General features: G+C 42.0%; 1 protein-coding gene across 1 annotated transcript in view; it reads left to right on the top strand.

The window, feature by feature from the left end:
* The window catches only part of TMEM62 (transmembrane protein 62), a 36,657-nt gene extending 21,338 nt beyond the window's left edge, over positions 1-15,319 (top strand). Inside the window, exons 9-14 of the mRNA XM_088471258.1 lie at positions 1,470-1,629; positions 3,406-3,519; positions 5,981-6,065; positions 8,385-8,489; positions 9,348-9,466; positions 12,366-15,319. Of these exons, the coding sequence (XP_088327384.1) occupies positions 1,470-1,629; positions 3,406-3,519; positions 5,981-6,065; positions 8,385-8,489; positions 9,348-9,466; positions 12,366-12,692 (910 nt within the window). The 3' untranslated portion in view covers positions 12,693-15,319. The remainder of the gene's footprint in view (positions 1-1,469; positions 1,630-3,405; positions 3,520-5,980; positions 6,066-8,384; positions 8,490-9,347; positions 9,467-12,365) is intronic.
* The last annotated feature ends 2,011 nt before the right edge of the window (positions 15,320-17,330 follow it).

Here is a 17,330-nt window from a genome sequence, read left to right as displayed (position 1 = left end):
TGGTTCTTAAGGACTCCTATCCAATGTACTGTGACCTCTTCCGTAGTCGATATCATGGTAAATACCCCAGGGGTTGTTAAAAAGAGCCCCAGCATTTTTTAGCGGCAGGCTTGTGGGATGGACAAGCAAACTCCAGCCACGCTTCTACCAGTCCAGGCCTGGTTTCCACTATAACAAGGGATCCCAATTTCATGGAAATTTAAATGAAGGTTTTGAACTTATTTTTTTTTTATCAAAGTGTCATGCAGTGTAATCTCTAGTTCTCACCATTCTCATATTTACATATTTAACAGTAAACAACGTTACAATTGCACGTGGATAAATCCTACTGTACGGGCTATGCTATGGCAGCAGATCTGCCAAACCTTTAAAAGATGATTTGATGCTTGTTACATCTGTAGATCATAGCTAATGGATGCCAGGGGTTACACATACAGATGTGTCCTCATACATCTAGCCTCCTTGTGCGTTTAACAGCCCTTCTAGTTGTGCCATGCCGTAACATGACTTTTTCCCTTCAAATGCATCTTATTTGCACAGCTATGCAAACAGGTCGCATAAATAGCTCCTTCTGATTACAATGATATGCGGCATGCCTGTAATCTGTGTGCGGGTGCATCTTCATGCAAAATGCTACGTTACAGCATGCAGGTACACCCGCAGTCGCACACAGTATATAGGAATACCGCATATCATTTTAATCAGCAGAAGCTGCCTGTGTGTCCTATTTGCATCGCTGTGTGAATAAGACGCATTTGAAGGGAAAAATTTGCACGAAAAGATGTTCGGCGCTCATGTGTTATATGTAATGCAACTTGTAACGCATGGTGAATAGATGTATGTGCATTCATGAGGTGTATTCAGTAGCCCTGGATGCAAGCTTTAGCCAGATAGACGTTTATGTATACATTGCTTTTAAAGACCTATTCTATTAGGGCAGCCCATTGTATAGAGGGATGCAGTCAGGAAGCTGACGGTCAAAATGCTGACCGCCGGCTTCCCGACTGTCTAATCCCGGCAAGGTACTAATGACAGGCGTCTAAATCCCGACGCCTGTCATTAGACCTACGCCGGGAGCCCGACGCCTGGCATACCGAACGAAGGTAAGTCGGGCACGAACAGCCGTTGGGTTTTAGGGCTCCCGGGGGGACTTAGGGTTAGGCTGCGGGGAGGGGGGGGCGGGGGTTAGGTTTAGGCACTTAGAAGGGGATTAGGCACTGGGGGGGGTTAGGGTTAAGCAGTAAGGGGGGGAGGTTAGGGTTAGGCACCCCTAAAGGAGGGTTAGGGTAGGGAGTAGGGTTAGCAATACTTACCCAAATTAACGATCGGGATATTCACCCCTGCCGGGCTTCTGCTGTCGGTTATCACATACTGATCCCTGTATAGAAGCACTAATAAATGCAGTGTTACCATTGTTGTAGTTTGATACTCCATAAAGATGATGCACTAAAGTCTTTGCTTCTTTTTAGGATCCTGGCATTTTCCCCTGACCCTATAATTTCAGTAAAGGTCTTCATAGATGGCATTGAGCTGGGTGAAGCTGGTCACTCATCTGGGCCATTATACGTCTTGGAATGGATTACTGAAAACTATAAAATAGGACTGCATGAAATAAAAGTACAAGTTAAGGTAAAACAAAGTGAATAATGGGCTGTAGCAAATACTGTATCTAGCAGGTCCCTGTAATCATATTTGGGACCTGTACTGTATAACCACTGTCTCCTTACCCTCATTTCTGTAATATCATCTAATAATGCTGCAGGGAACAGTCTCATTATTTCACTTATTAATCAAGGTATTGTTTTGATAATAAGCAATTTAATTGTTTAATTGATTACTCTGTTTAATTAGCTTTTGCTAACATTTACATGTGATAAGGGCTGAACAATCTATCTAGGCAGCTCAGCAGGTGTTCCAGATAGGCTTTAACAAGTACACTTACAAACAAGTCTGGATGTTAAGAGGGCAAGATCATTCTGTCACGTTTTTCTGACCCGTAAAGATGGCCATGGGCATATCTATAATGGGCACAGGGTTTGCAGTACACACGGCCACTGATCCAGGGAGGCTCACAGTGTGTTCCCTGCACCCATACGTTATTCTTACCTCTCCAGCGCAATGCGCAGAAATCTCCTGGAAAATTATCTGTGCCTGCGCCTTAGAAAACTCACCTGGAACATGGTGTAGGGCAGAGTCTGCTCTGTAACGGTGCCAGCAAGAGGGGGGCCCCATGCGGAAACTGCACACTGGCCCCCTCCTCTTCTATACTGACCCCGAACCAGGCCGTTCTGAATCACGGATGCGCTGACACAGGTGACCAGAATTCAGTGTTGACTTTTATGTTATACTGAGTGAGTTTGTCTCACTTTAGAACACTATGGTCTCCTGGCCAGACAATCTCCGTGTTCTTAACCACTTAACGAGCGTGGTCGTATGTAATGCGACCAGAGCCAGAAGTGCTTCACCTGGCAAGGTCGCATTACATGCGAACACAACAGCCCCTCTGTCCCCCGGAGACTTCTGTTCCGGCCGACATCACTGCTAGAATGCTGTGCATGCACCTACAGTTAAAAATGTGGGGAGGGGAACATGGTTCCCCTCCGAGCACCAGTAAGCTATCCATCAGTTGCAGCAGGGGTGCTGATGATCAGTCCCCCCTACACCACACTCCACTGCGCTCTTCATCAAGGAGGTGAGGGGATGGGGCTAAGAACGGGGGGAGAGTGGAGACCTGGGAGGGACATCTATTGGCTCTAAGGGGGGGTTATGATGAATGTTACAATATATCTTTTGTCTGGGGGGAGATATCATTGAATATAAAATGTATAATCACATATAGTGATAAATGGGGAGGTGCTAAACTGTGGACCCATTGTTCCTGGGGGTAAGGTTTTGGGGCTCTGCCAGTGGATTTTATTACCTCTAGGGGGTCTGTGACCTTATTCTGAGAGAGGGTGAGAAGTGCGGGGGATAGATGTGGTGTCTGTACACCTGATTACTGGTCATGCTGGAATACAGTTATAATATGTTGTTGAAATGGTTTTCTATACAAATGTTTTTTTTTTTCTTAGTAATTGTTTATGCCCTTGTGATACTATAAAAAAAAAAAATTTTTCATTGAATACCTTACATCAGCAAGACAGGGCTGTTCATTTTTCCTCTTGGATATGATATAGAGTATATGTTGCCTTTTGTATTATTGCACATTAGTTATTTTTATTGATGTATCATTTAATTTACACTACACTAATCAGCAGAATAACAATCTTTAGCATGTGTCTTCTGCTAGTGCCACCTCACGCTTTTGAAGGACTATTATATGTATATTTTATATAATAGGCTCCTAAACTATAACGTTGCCCGCCACTGGTTCGTAATGTTGACATTTTCCTATTATTCTGGCAGGATAGAGCTAAGAGGAGTAGGATCAGAAGCCACTTGTTCAGTTTACAAGATGAGGTGTCTGTCGGCTTTAACCTGTTCCCATCTCTTATTCTCCTCACTGATCATTACCTCATGGTAAGTTAAGTCTGCTTAATACATTTGATCATTTTGTTCCGTTATTTATGATATATTGCTATTGCAGTAGTTCAGGGTTGGACTGGCCAACATGGGTACAGGGGAAATCCCCGGTGGGCCTCACTGCCTGAGGGCCCACACCCTCTTCAAGGTATCAGGTTTCAAACTTCAAATTATACAATGTCACTCTATTAGATGGTCAGTTACCTGGTGGAGCAGTACCACTGATGGGTGCTTGATTCTCTTCTACAGAAACTACACCAATATTTGCTTATTGGTCAGCCAAGCCTCTTGGGTGACTGGCCACACACCCTCTTGTGGATTACCACACCATGGATAACCCAAGCATGGGCTTCTATTACTACATTCCCCCGGTGGGCCCTTCATACCCCACCGGGGGAATCAACACTAGTAGTTAGTGCTGTGCAGTGAGTCTTTATTGTCCTATCACAATTGTATGGATTCCTTTCAGACAAGTCAGCACATTGCTACCTGGTAGTTAAAATACATTTGTTTCCTCTGTTCCTATTGGTGGCACTTCTCCCTTGGAGATATAGTGGATTGGTTAGAACATTGGCACTATAAATTCTTACGACCATTTCTTATTGGCTGTCCATCTATATAGTAGGCAGGGGTTGGGTGTGGGTTGCCGGTAGTCGGGATCCCGGCGGTCTGAATCCTGATGCTGGGATCCCGACAGGGTTCACATACCGTCACTTGTTGGTTGGTATGCTAACCCTTCCCCTCTCCCTACCCTAACCCTCTGTTCCTGGTGCCTACCCTTAACCTTCCCCCCCCCCCTTTGCCAGTGCCTGAACCTAAACTCCCCTTCCCGCACCCTAAACCTAACCCTTCCCCCTTAGTGCCTAACCCTAACTCTTCCCCCTTAGTGCCTAACCCTAACCTTTCCCCGTTAATGCCTAACCCTAACTTTTCCCCGTTAATGTCTAACCCTAACCCCGCACCCTAACTCGCAATACAAGTTTTCTGGAGCCGAGATCCTGACAGCTGTCGGGATTCTGGTGCCGGTATTAAGACCATCGGCATCCCCTCAGCCGGGATGCTGACTACATCCATATAGGCATAAATGCCAGTCTTAACTCATTTCATTGGGGAAGCTCTGTGGAATAGTACAGTCACTTGAATAGGGTTTGTCTGTGTCTTTGTTCTTTTCTTATCCTCTTGGACTAGGTCAGATCGAGAAAGGCAAATAGAACACCCACTACGCTACAAAAAAAAAAAATGTTGTTTGCATTATTTATTTAATATTATTATGGCACAGAAATTATTATTAATTATGAGGGCAACTTATATCTGGTAATAATAAGGAGCCAATATATTTATTTTATAACGAGGGCAGCAGACATGATTAATTATTAAACGGGGCACCAGTTATTTTTAGGATGGGAACATCAGTTGTCATTTATTAGGAAGGGAGCCCAAGTTATTTATTAGGAAGTGTGGCACCAGATATGATTTATTTAATTATAAATGGGGCACCAGATATGATGATTTATTAGTTAGGAGCAACAAAAAACAAAATCAATTTAAGGGGCACACGGTTTTTCTTTTTTATGCCCAGTACCCACCGACCAGAAGTACTAGAATGGGGCCCATGCTACTTCTCTTTGGCCCAAGCACCTCTAGGTGTGGAGGCTGGATTGGATTTTCGGTCTCCCCCCTAGAATGGCGTCAGATTTTACTAAAACATCAGCTATTGGGTGAAACATCTGACAATTTGGTAAAACATCAGCTATGGGTGAAACAGCTGACAATTAGGAATTATTTACATACCACATATTGCCGGCGATTTGCATTTTGAGCCTCCAGACCGCTGGATATTAAATATAGTGGTTTACAGGGGGGATGCAGTCAATAGACCGACTGCAGGGATTCCGGTGTTCAGAATGTCATCTCCGGAATCCTGCTGATGGTATCCCGATTGCCGGAATCCTGAGGATAAGTAGCCGGGTTGGGGGGAGGGTTAGGGTTAGGCACTAAGGAAGGAGGGTTGGGGTTAGGCACTAATGGGGTAGGGTTAGGTTTAGGGTGTGGGGAGGGGTGGGTGGAGGTTAGGTTTAGGCACAGAGGGGGGGGGAAGTTAAGGTCGGGCATTGGGGAGGGAGGGTTAGGGTAGGGAGAGGGGGATGGTTAGAATACTGACTGACAAGTGTCAGTATTCTAACCTTGTCGGGATGCCGGTGCCTCTGGATTCTGACTGCAGGGATCCCATACCCATCCCGTTTACAGGATAAAACAAATTGTGAATTGCTATGGACAAAATGTGACTTTTCTATTAAAAAGTTGTAGTAAATCTGGTTTGTGTGCACACATTGCTAAATGCCAAACAATTGTTTGTTTAGGTTTTGTTTTTTTTCCTTAGCGAGCAGATAGATTATTGGCAGGGGTATTAATATCAGGCTGATCCATATCACTGATCTCTTGCTGGTCTCTTACACAGGCTCAGGTGCTGTTTATTCTGACTGTCCTGAGTCAGCTCATTTTGCTGCTTATTTTCCGGATAAAAAAACGCACCGTTCTTAGGGGTAAGTATAAATAAAGACGTAGTTCATTCTAAAACCAGCAACAATGTATCTAATGTAAAAATTAGCTGTGATCATCACACTAAGAAATTGGCATTTAAAGGCACATTAAGACCATTTGGTTTTTATTACTTAAAACTTACAGTATACAGCATAGTCTTCACACTAGGGCTGGCAGGGGCCAGGGCTCCTATCAGAAAGGGTCACTTCAGCGCAGACCGAAGGTGCGCACCCCAAAAAGGGGCGTGATCACTTTGGAAGGGGGCGTGTCCTTGAGATGCCTCCCCTTTACATCACTATAGGGGGTGTGCACAGCACTCACTGAGATGCTGGGCTGCCCCCCAAGCTCTTCAGTGTGAATAGATGCCGTGAACTGTTTACTGGCACTTTCCCTCCCCCGCGGGACACTGCTGCCCGCGGGTGGGGATGGCTGTTTTAGCGGGGCGCCGCCCTAATGGCAGGGCGCATTTCAGCGCTTACAAATCGGGCAGGTTGTGGCACTCCGCTAAAACAGCCTAGTGTGAACACTAACACTACATGTACAAGAAACAAAATACACTCAGTGAGGGAGATACTGTATAGAAGCTATGACCTTCTTCTACAGTTAATTGTCTATCTACTTCCTTTAGCTAATCTGCCTCCTACAAAATCAAACAATCCTATTTTGCAATTAGTACCATTGTCAGGGAGCATACAATACACTGTTCATACCCAAATGTAACAATTTGGAGAATATTTCACAGTTCAACCCCGTAGATAATATGTGGGGGAAAAAAGTAGTTGGGTATGCTAAACATATATTACAGACCACATCATGTTGGAGAAGCTAGAATTATTTCTCAGCCACATAGACAAATCTCCCCTACCGTAGTACTGGGCAATGTATAAACTGTAACAACACTGACTAACACTGTGCATTTACTAAGCGCAGGGAGGAGATCGAACTAGATGGATATGTGTTTCCTATATGCTTGTCTTACGGACCCCTCCCAGCATGGAAGGGAATGTGATCACATCAAATTGGGACAGTCCTGTATAAAGACTGGGAGGAATGCTGCTTATTGCAGTGCCCAGCTGCTGTCCTGATCTCTCTAATACACAGACAACACTGACCTTTTCCCAACAGAGACTAAACATAAAACAAGCCGCTTTTAAAAGTGTGAAGCGTAGCCTAGGCGCACATTGTAGCAAGATTTAATAAACCGAGCATGCGCCATAGCAAACATATGCATTTTCTGTCTGATGTATAGCTGACATCTCTCTGTCTGTGAAATGGACTTTTCTGGCTGCCAGCTTGACACATTCACGGAAGAAAAGAGTCCCGTGGGCGCGTTTGCCAGAGTTGTACCACCTTCGGAGAAGTACGCCTGCTTTAGGCTGCTCTCTCGCGCCTAGCATGTAGTAGGTGTAACTGCCAAGACCAGTGATACTGGCTGGTGGAAAAAGTGGGGGGTGGTGTGATTCATTAAGACGTACGTATACTTACATTAGCGTTCCGATTGCAAACTATCAGGCCCTGGGCGTCATTTATAGTTCGGAATAAATTCGGCTATTGCCATGTTGCTTTCCAGGTATGGAAAATTTTATATAAGCTGTTAGAATTGGGTCCTCTCTAGATAGTGCTTGCTACATGCCGAAACAGGAAGTATTTTCTCTACATGCACCACACCACATAGATGGATAGATAGATAGATATCTATCTATCTCCTCTCTTAGGCTTGAGCCGTTGAATTCCATCATTTCAGTGCATGCAGCCAATTTATTACGTATGCAGTGCAAGCTGCGAGGCTGCAGTCAAGTTACTGTAATGCTGGGTACACACTGGCCGATATATCAGCCATTCAGTTGAACGGCCGATAGTGTGTACAAGCGATATGTCTGTAAACACCATCGTTCACACATATTGCATCGGCTGTGCAGCACAGCCAATGGCCGATATATCGGCACATCGTGCTGTGTACGGACAGTCGGCCCTTACAATTGCTGCAGAGGTCGCCAGTGACTGACATCACAACTGGGCGGGCTCATGTAAATTCCTGCCCAGTTGTGACGTCACATCACACTTCGGGCCGATGATTGGTAAGTGTGTGTATGCACTTACCAATTATCAGATAGGATAGCGGATCCGTCGTCCTAGTGTATACCCAGCTTAAGCCTCACATTATCATCAGAGTGACATGTCAGCAAATGTTAGGATGCAAAATATCTTCTGCAGGTTGTTCATTCATCTTGCAATCTGTACAGATTTGTATTTACTTATTTAAAACCTGTTTACACATTTACTTTGCTGATAAGATTGTAAAACTGTTTCCGTATCTCTAGGCCCCCCAGGATATGTCACACAGGCCTCGTTCTCCATGCATGTACTGAGCAAACACAACACCTTCTTCTACCCCATATTATTGCTCAATCTATATACTGCATTTGGTAAGTAGAATATACCCTACTTATACTAATTTTTATTACTAAGAAATGTTTTATAAAGCATATAGGTACAACTTTTATTCTACACATACCCTTATACTTCACATTTGCATTTATTAACATACACTTCTATTGCAAACACACTACAGTTAGCAATTTTGTGGACTGAATACAGCCTTGACATCAAACCAATGGTGTCACAGGGGCACAGATTTGTAGGTCTCGCTCTTATTAATAGTATAGAGTCCATATTGGTCCCCAACTGATCTGCTATATACTGTTTGTTTTGTTTTTTTAATATATATTTGTATATACTATATGCAAAGAACGAAAAATCAAAAGGCGCTTGTTGCTGCAGTAAATGAGTTCCGGTAGCTAAATAAGCGTGGTGCCAAATTTGTGCATAGCAAATGTATTAGTAAATTAGCCTTTATCAGGAGTGTTCTTTCAGTCCCTCAGTGTTTAATCTGTGGGGGAATCCTTTATACCAAGAGACAATAATTGAAGAAGATACTACACATCTATATTGTTTTATATTAAAACACAATATTTAACCATGTATAAAAGATATTGCCGCACATTTAAAAACTATAAAAAACCACTTCTCTTATGAGGACAAGATGGTCCAGTTAGAACTTTGATCCAGGTGCTTTCAGTTAGTTTGAATCCAGATACGAAAGTTTTGTTGAGAGGATCTAAAGGAGTTATACTACAAAACTGTAAGAAGGCCCGACGCGTTTCATCTCACTCTAGTTTTATGACTTCATCATGGGGATAAGCGTCTTATATTTGTTATATTACCCTCTTAATACTTTGGAGACAAGAACACTATATGATACTTTTAATCTGCTTAAATTTCAGGTCCCTGGTTTATTGGAGAAATAATAGATGGCCATATGGGAGCTTGCTTTGCATTTGGAATTGTCGTTGGGAGTCATTTCTTAGATGGAAGCCTGACTTACATAGTCGGAATAACACAGGTTTGTGATAACTGAGTTGTTGTGTGTACTAAAATCATTAGCACTGAAAAGACACCTGCAGACACAAGCCATAAATTGGTAACAAATACGGTGAGCGGTCAGCGCTCCTAGAGAGGGGTGAGTTGCACCACTACCTGCTACCTCAGGAAGTGTCCCTACTTCCTTAGCTCAAAGTAAGCCAAATATAAAGGAGGAAAGCGGATTCTAATTAAAATAGGTGGGTGTGTAGTAGCCTGTGTTTAAACGTTGGTCCCCTTAAAGTGTAATATGACTGTAATCCTCATATATGGGTTATGTCCAGTTATGGATTAGTGAAGTTCTGGTAGACAAAAAAAGTCTAAATAATCAGGTAGACAAAAACTGTAGATTGGAAGTTCAGCATATGTGGTAACAGTGATGAAATGTCCAATAAAGACAATTGTCCAATCTAGTAGTGACCAGGTGGGCAAGAACTTTAGGCAGGGTGTTGGGAAAATCAGTTGTTATCCTTCCTTAGTGCTGTTTAAGTTACACTTCTTCCTTCCCAGCTCTCATCACCTCAGGAATAAGGAATGCAGTATCAGGGTGATATTGACACTATAATGCAGTGTAATTAGGTAAGAATGGGTTTCTTACCAAATGCTGGTCCGTCACCTCTCTGCATATCATCCGATGTGTGCATGTGAGTACAGGGCTGCGTATGGAGTATAACTAAGTACTGAAGTACTATTTGTAAAACAATCTATTTAATGAACATTATGGTATCAAACTATCACAATATTAGCAAATGTTAAATCAAAATAGTAATCAGGTTAAAACAATTGGGTCTGTAGGTTGGGTCATAGGCACCCACAGGACAAAAAACACACACAGGCACCCACAGGACAATAATAGTGTATCACAGGAGCATATTCCCAGCTCCAAACAGTGTAGCATAGAGGCAGGCACTCAAGTATTTAAGGAAATGTAGACTATCCCATCACCACTCAGGAGAGGAACATAATTACTAGATGACAGCTACACAGGTATAATTGGGAATTGGATGGAATTACCAGCTGCTTCTGTGACCAGCCAAGTAGTGGTAGAGGGATCCGGAGGCGGTGTAGAAGGCACAGAAGGAAGGCAGCAGGGAGAGAAGTTCTGTCGTGCAGCAATCCCATTAGAGCCAGGAGCAGCAGCAGCTGTACTCATAGGGGCAGGAAGGACCAGAGACTGAAAGGCTCCAACAGCAGGGATGCCCGCCCAGAGCACCGACCCTGGGGTAAGAGCAGATCTTTTCCGGCGGTGAAATAGCCATTAACAGGCAGGCGGCGGGACAGCAGGGTTCCAGAGTGTGTGGCTGTCACACGCACATGCACCTGACCCTCCAGGCTCTCTGCATTCAAGCCACTCCCCCCGCTGTGTGCAGTGCAGTCCATTGAAGTGCTGGTATGTGAAACATACAGGCGCATAGTCCTACAGGAGGACTGGACCGGAGGCAGAAAAATGCACTCCGAGATCCGGGTATTGTAGGGGCCCTTTAAATGTGGGGCCCCACGGGATGACCGCCCCTGTTGCACCCCGTTAATCTGGCCCTGATTTACAGTAACAATGTGCCTCTTGAAGCCATCATATTAAAATGGGAGGGCCTTGCCACTGAGATCTTGGCTGGTGTGATGTTTGTGTATACAGTATTTTCCTTTTCTCCAGCGTGGACTAGAAAATGTATTGGTTCTAAGGTCACTGAAAGTACGGGTGTCTGCACACTAAGTTGACACAACTCGATCTTCTGTTCTCTTTGGAACCCCTTCCTTTCTTCCTGGATCAGGATGACATTCGGCATTAGTATTGATTCTAACGGCACATTCAATTAATGTGGTTGGTCCCACATGAGTAGCGCATCATGCAGCATCTGTCCTCGGTTACCTTTTATTTTATTTTTGTTTTATACAACTAAATCGTCATCAGAGTCCACAATCTCACAATGAAGCAAAACTGAAGAGTATAGTATGTAAATGATGGCTGCATTATACAAGGTCGGATGACAGTCTTTTGTAGCTGATATGCTCTATTACAGACTTTTTCAGAGGTTCTGCTGATATGGGTTATTTACTTTTTAAGAACTTCTTTGCTTTCAAATCCATGCAAGGGAAAGGAGCGCTTAGAACACAAATTACCATCCTACACATGGGTCAGTTCAATGTTAAATGTGAGTGGGTGTATGGTTTCCAGTGAGAAGATATGATGCTTAATTGTGTATGTGCCATATAAGTTTTTGGGCATATGTAAGTGCATCAGGGATTGGCCTGGGAAGCATGAGTATGAAACAGAGTTTTGAATATGAGTATTTGTGATAAGACTGCTTTAAAAATGATGAACCTCATTCCACATTGTGGTCCGTTTCAGATAGGTCCATAAAATATATGGATTAAAATAACTTCCCGTCATCAGTTGCTCCAGCATAGACACTGGCGCAGTCACTTGATCACTATGCCTCCTTCAGGGTCTTCTCCACTGTGGTCCATCACCAGTAAAAGGCTAAGGTAGCAGCAGATAGTAGAGTAGGCCCTCTGCTCATTTCATTTGTAAGATGAAGTTGCAGCCTAAACAAGCAGTGATCAATTTTTTTAAATCATTGTGGAAATTGCAGGTCTGTCGGTGGTATTGCAAATTGTGTAGAGCAGATATTGTTCTCAGCTTGTGTGAAGGAAGCAGTGAGACCTAGAGAGGGGGCTGCGTAGAGAGACTTTGTGATTGGGTGCAGGTGGTAGGGAGGGAATTCCTCAGCTGACTTCTATCCACTATAATGTATTTTCCACTCCTTGCAGCTTTTGCGACTTTGCTTTAGTATAAAGATTATTCACATTATCTAGTATGCTCATATAACTGTGTTTGCCTGTTTTCTGTCTCTTACATTTTTATTTGTTGACTGCTTTTGCAGATGGTGTTTTTTAACATTCCCATGACCGCGTACCTGTGCTGGTGTTTGCTAATACGGTGCAAAGGCCACGGATTCTTCTCCCACCTGAGACACAGTAGGAAGATTGTGTGTGTGCCAATACACCTCTTCATGTTTCTCCTGCTGGCATGGCAGATCTACTCCTGCTTCTTCCTGATGTTGACCTACGGCACCTTAGCGACTTTCCTCTCTCCAATGAAGTTGTGGTTGGTGGTGGCCACATTGGTCTTGGGTAGGAAAGTTTGGGTTTTCAACTCCCCCGAACTGCGATCCTATGCAGATGACCTGAAAAACTGCCACAGCACTTGACTCAAGCCCACTTGATGGACAATGATTTTGTATGGTTATATCTGACAACTGAAAGTCTACTGCAAGCCAAGTTTTACTGGGACAATTTACTTCTGTAACTTTATATCAAGCCAGTGGCACAAATCCTATAAATCTCTGAGCCGGTCCAGGCCTGCCTTGGTCTGTGTCACCACTATTTCAGAAAATCTGTTCCATAATGAAATACATCACTGATGCATCAAAAGCAAACAAATCGGAGGTATATGTGTATATGTAATGTTTCATCTAGATTCGCCTGCTGTCAAGTGAAGTCCGTTCATATTGCTTTAATTTATTTAATTTCAATGCTTTTGGCTTTTTTTTTTCCATCACAAAACAAAACTATCCACTTTCTGCATACTGGCTTTCCCGTGGATCCTGATTTTTCCTGGGTTATGTCTTATATACATGTAGAACAGTGCTGGGAATGGCCTATATATACTGTACTGCACTCACTTCCTGATGATTGTGATGTCTTGGTGCATTCACACAGTCCGTCCGGCGCATTTCACACTTTATGCTGCTGATCTCGTTTTATAGTGTGATCTGCTCCTTTGTAAAGGTAAAGCCCACTACTGTGCTAGCAGGTGTTTGTGGATGGTCATTTGGACCTAAAGGGAAAAGCAATGTAACAATGTTGCAATTTAGAAACATATTTAAAGTCTTGAACAAAATGAAAGTGTCGGGGAGATTTATCAAATCTTGGAGAGAAATAAAGAGAAGTTGCTCATAGCAACCAGTCGGCTTCTAATTGTCATTTTTCTATCACAGCCTGTAAAATGACTGCTAGAAGCTGATTGGTTGCTATCAGCAACTTCTCTACTTAATCTCTCCAAGATTTGAGAAATCTCCCCGTCAGTTTTTCAAGAGTTTTATTTTTCCCCACTGTAACAAATGGCCTTATTCAGACATAAACGGTTTATCGAACAGGGCACAGCTGTCTTTTTATTATTATTATTATTATTATTATTGTTGTTATTCATTTTTTTTTTTTTTTCTATTTAAATTAAAAAAAAAAAAAATTTCTGTAAGCGCTGGAGCCGTGGTGCATATGTGCAGCGATGCGGCTCTGGATGCAGCTGTTTGACAGGCTCCAGCCATTGGAGGTGGGAATGCATTTCATAAAAAAGACGTGTGGCGCCTCCATTTCTGGGGCGCATCGAAGCTGGCGACTGCGTTGGACGCAGCTACATTGGCCTCTGCAGCTAGAAATTCCAAGCAACCTTAGGGTTGTGCAGATTTCCGATGGCCAGTGCGATGGTGATCCGATGATGCGTTTTCGGAGGCATGCAGCGGATCTGAGAATTTGTCAGCAGGCGTCTTTTTACATAAGGCGCATCCTGCTGCAATAACATAACTCCTCAGCTCCGCTGGTACCAAAGATGCATCACTGGCGTCACTTGCGTCCACCTCTGAAAAAGGCCCAAAGTCCAACTCCAGCTATAATCTTCCTACAGATGTGTCCTCATACATCTAGCCTTAATATGCCATGCAGTGGGACTGCTAGCGTCGGGCGTCCTTTTTTTTTTTTTTTCTTTTGCCGAAAATGCATCTTAAGCGACAATGCACTGATTAATTTGATTATGCGACACTTGTATATCTGAGTGCGCCTGAATCTGCATATTAAATGAAGCACAACGGAACTTGGAATGAAAAAAGTCTGCGGTTGCTACTTTGTAGCACTTCGTATACAGATTCAGAGACTCGGGTAAATTTACTAAAGTGAGAGTTTTTAGCGGGTAAATTTACTAAAGTGAGAGTTTTTAGAAGTGAAGATGTTGCCCATAGCAACCAATAAGATTCTACGTAACATTTAATTAGCACCTTCTCTAAAATAATAGCTAGAATCTCATTGGTTGCTATGGGCAACATCTCCACTTCTAAAAAGGCTCACTTAAGTAAATATATCCAGTCGCACACAGATATACAAGTGGTGTTTATCAAATTAATGGACACAGTCTGCTGGTGCACTCTAGTTGCAACATATTGCAACAGATGCAATTATGGCAAAAAAAAAAAAAAAAAGATGCCTGGCGCTAGCAGAGTCTCACGGGACCTGGCACACCAAGAGGGACTTTTTATCGCGACTGCAGCAAAGATGTATAAGGACACACACCTTTTAGGAGACCTTTTTTGCACAGCTTTGTGATGCTGGACTGCTTTTTGATCAAATAGAGTTTGCATGGATTTCATGCCAGGATTTCCTTGTATTACAGTAATTTAATAAGTGAAGTTTCTCTCTTGCAAAACGTGAACTGAATGTACAGTAAAAGACATTGTCAATCCATTCAATCAATCCATAAGACAACAATCCATTCACCTGCTAACGGGTGAATTACCACTCTCCCCTTTGTTTCATTCGCAAAATATGTGGGAGCACACCAATTACATATTATTATTTTTTTATTATTATTTTTTTTTTTTTAAGCTTACCAAAAATTATTTAGACAATAGGGTAAAGTAATAGAGTGTGGGGAAAAAAAATTAACAAAATTAAAAACTCTGTAATTCACGTTTTTTTTTTCTAATTTATAATCTGATTTTATTCATTTAAAATGGTGCGGCTAAATTCTCACATGGAAAAAATAAAATGTTGTGTTTGTGTGTGAGTGAATTTTGATTTGTTACCTTACATCTTGTTATTGCAAGTGTATGCCCTTTAGCACCTCTAAAAATTGCGGTAGGGGAGGTAGTAGGAGAATATATCAATAATAATAATAAATGTATATATTCTAAAATATAGAATGTTGCCAAACAGATTTATTTATTCATTATACACCATAAATTGTATTTTGAGCACTGATTTCCCCCACCCCCTCTCCTCATACCTATCCTGTACTGTAACAGTGTGATTAAAAATGTGTTAAATATTAAAATATATATTTATAATTGGGATACACTTTCAAACAATCATTCAGGAATTGAGCAAAAAGTAACCTTAATTTGCAAAAATTAGAGCATTCGTAAATGCTGTTGCATGATTGTACATTTGTATTTCTAACTTTAAAAAAAAAAAAAAAAAAAAATCAATAAGACCAATGCATATTCTAAAGTATAGGTTTGGACACCGTTCAATATATTATATTGCTGGCTGATAAAAATACACCATTGTGTATGAATACTGGTGCACACCTCACTATGCAAAAGTGATGTCACGAATAGCAAACAATCTGAAATGTCGCACTTTCTTACACATTGTCTGTTTCATATTCACTCTGTTCATGTGTTGAAGTGGTTCCTGGGACTTGACATGAGATATATATATATATATATATATATATATATATATTTTGAAGAATACAGCACTCACATCCCTTTAGTATAGTCATTCAGCATGGTGCTCCACTAGGGAGATAGGCCAAACAGGTACTCCAATAAATATCCAAGAAGGCTAAATAAATAGCCAAATGAGGGCACTCACCGCACTAAAGAATAATGATTCAATCGGATTTATTCATTATAATGATAGTCCACCATCAATATAGTTGACGTTTCGACACCTAAGGGTCATTATCAAAACACATCAGCAATGACAGATATCCAGCATGTTGACAAAAGGCATACTGGTTATACGCCATGAGCTCACTTCTAAAGCCTGGAGGATCAGCATTAGTTCAATGACACTAATTATAATAAAATTCACCTGAAGTACTGCATCACACTCTACAGCAATGTAGACACACACCCGTTAGCTGAGAGGGCAGGAACACAGAACACCTCCCCATTGGCATTATGAACGCTGTCGCAATAGCAGCTAATGACACACCACGTGTAATACTACAAAGCTGCATCGTTAGATCAAACACCAAACCCGGAAGTGTCCGCATGTCAGACACTCATCATTATGGCTGTGTAACTAGGCAACCAGTCAAGCTTGCGGGTCAAGCGGCTTGAATGCGTGTCACATCTCTGGAAGTGTCCGCACGCGCTGTAGCCACGCTCATATAGTACTACCACTTGGCAATACATCTTGATAGCCAATCGGATAACAGCACATCCATGACAATCATCATCATAGAGATGTAGCTAAATAAACTATAAGGCTAGCGAATCAGGCAACTTACATAGGTATCGCATCGCCAAAACTATCAGCGCACACTGAGGCTCAATCAGTGTAATACTGTTGCTAAGCAACATATCAAACTGGCCAAACAAGCGACTGCCAAACCTAAAAATATGGTGCCCTGCCATCTAGTTATTCAGGGAACATTGCGATAAACCATAATATATCATAAATATTTTTCTACACAGCAGCTGCATAATTTTCACAAACCCGCGTTTCAACACAATGTTATAAAATACAACATAATATTAAACACCAATATAGTGAACAAAAGAAAATATACACTGAAGTGAAAATAATAAAAAAATAATATAAAAGAAATCCACACTATATAAGACATACAAGAAAGAAAATATCAAAACAAATATAGCTTAATAGCATAACCAAATTTAAAATTAAAATCAGCATAACAAAAAAACGCCATAAATACATTGTGTTCCATATTCGTATTCAATATAGGTATACTGGCAAGAAGGCAATAAAGGCTTCAGGAAAAAACATCATTTTAGGAATATTTTCAACGGATTATTCTCATTTAAACCGCAGGGAACTGTCGT

The sequence above is a fragment of the Taudactylus pleione genome, unplaced genomic scaffold, assembly GCF_031769625.1.
Source record: "Taudactylus pleione unplaced genomic scaffold, aTauple2 ptg000113l, whole genome shotgun sequence".
Lineage (NCBI taxonomy): Eukaryota > Metazoa > Chordata > Amphibia > Anura > Myobatrachidae > Taudactylus > Taudactylus pleione.
Note: the sequence above shows the minus strand (reverse complement) of the source record. Positions and strands in the feature narration are given on the sequence as shown.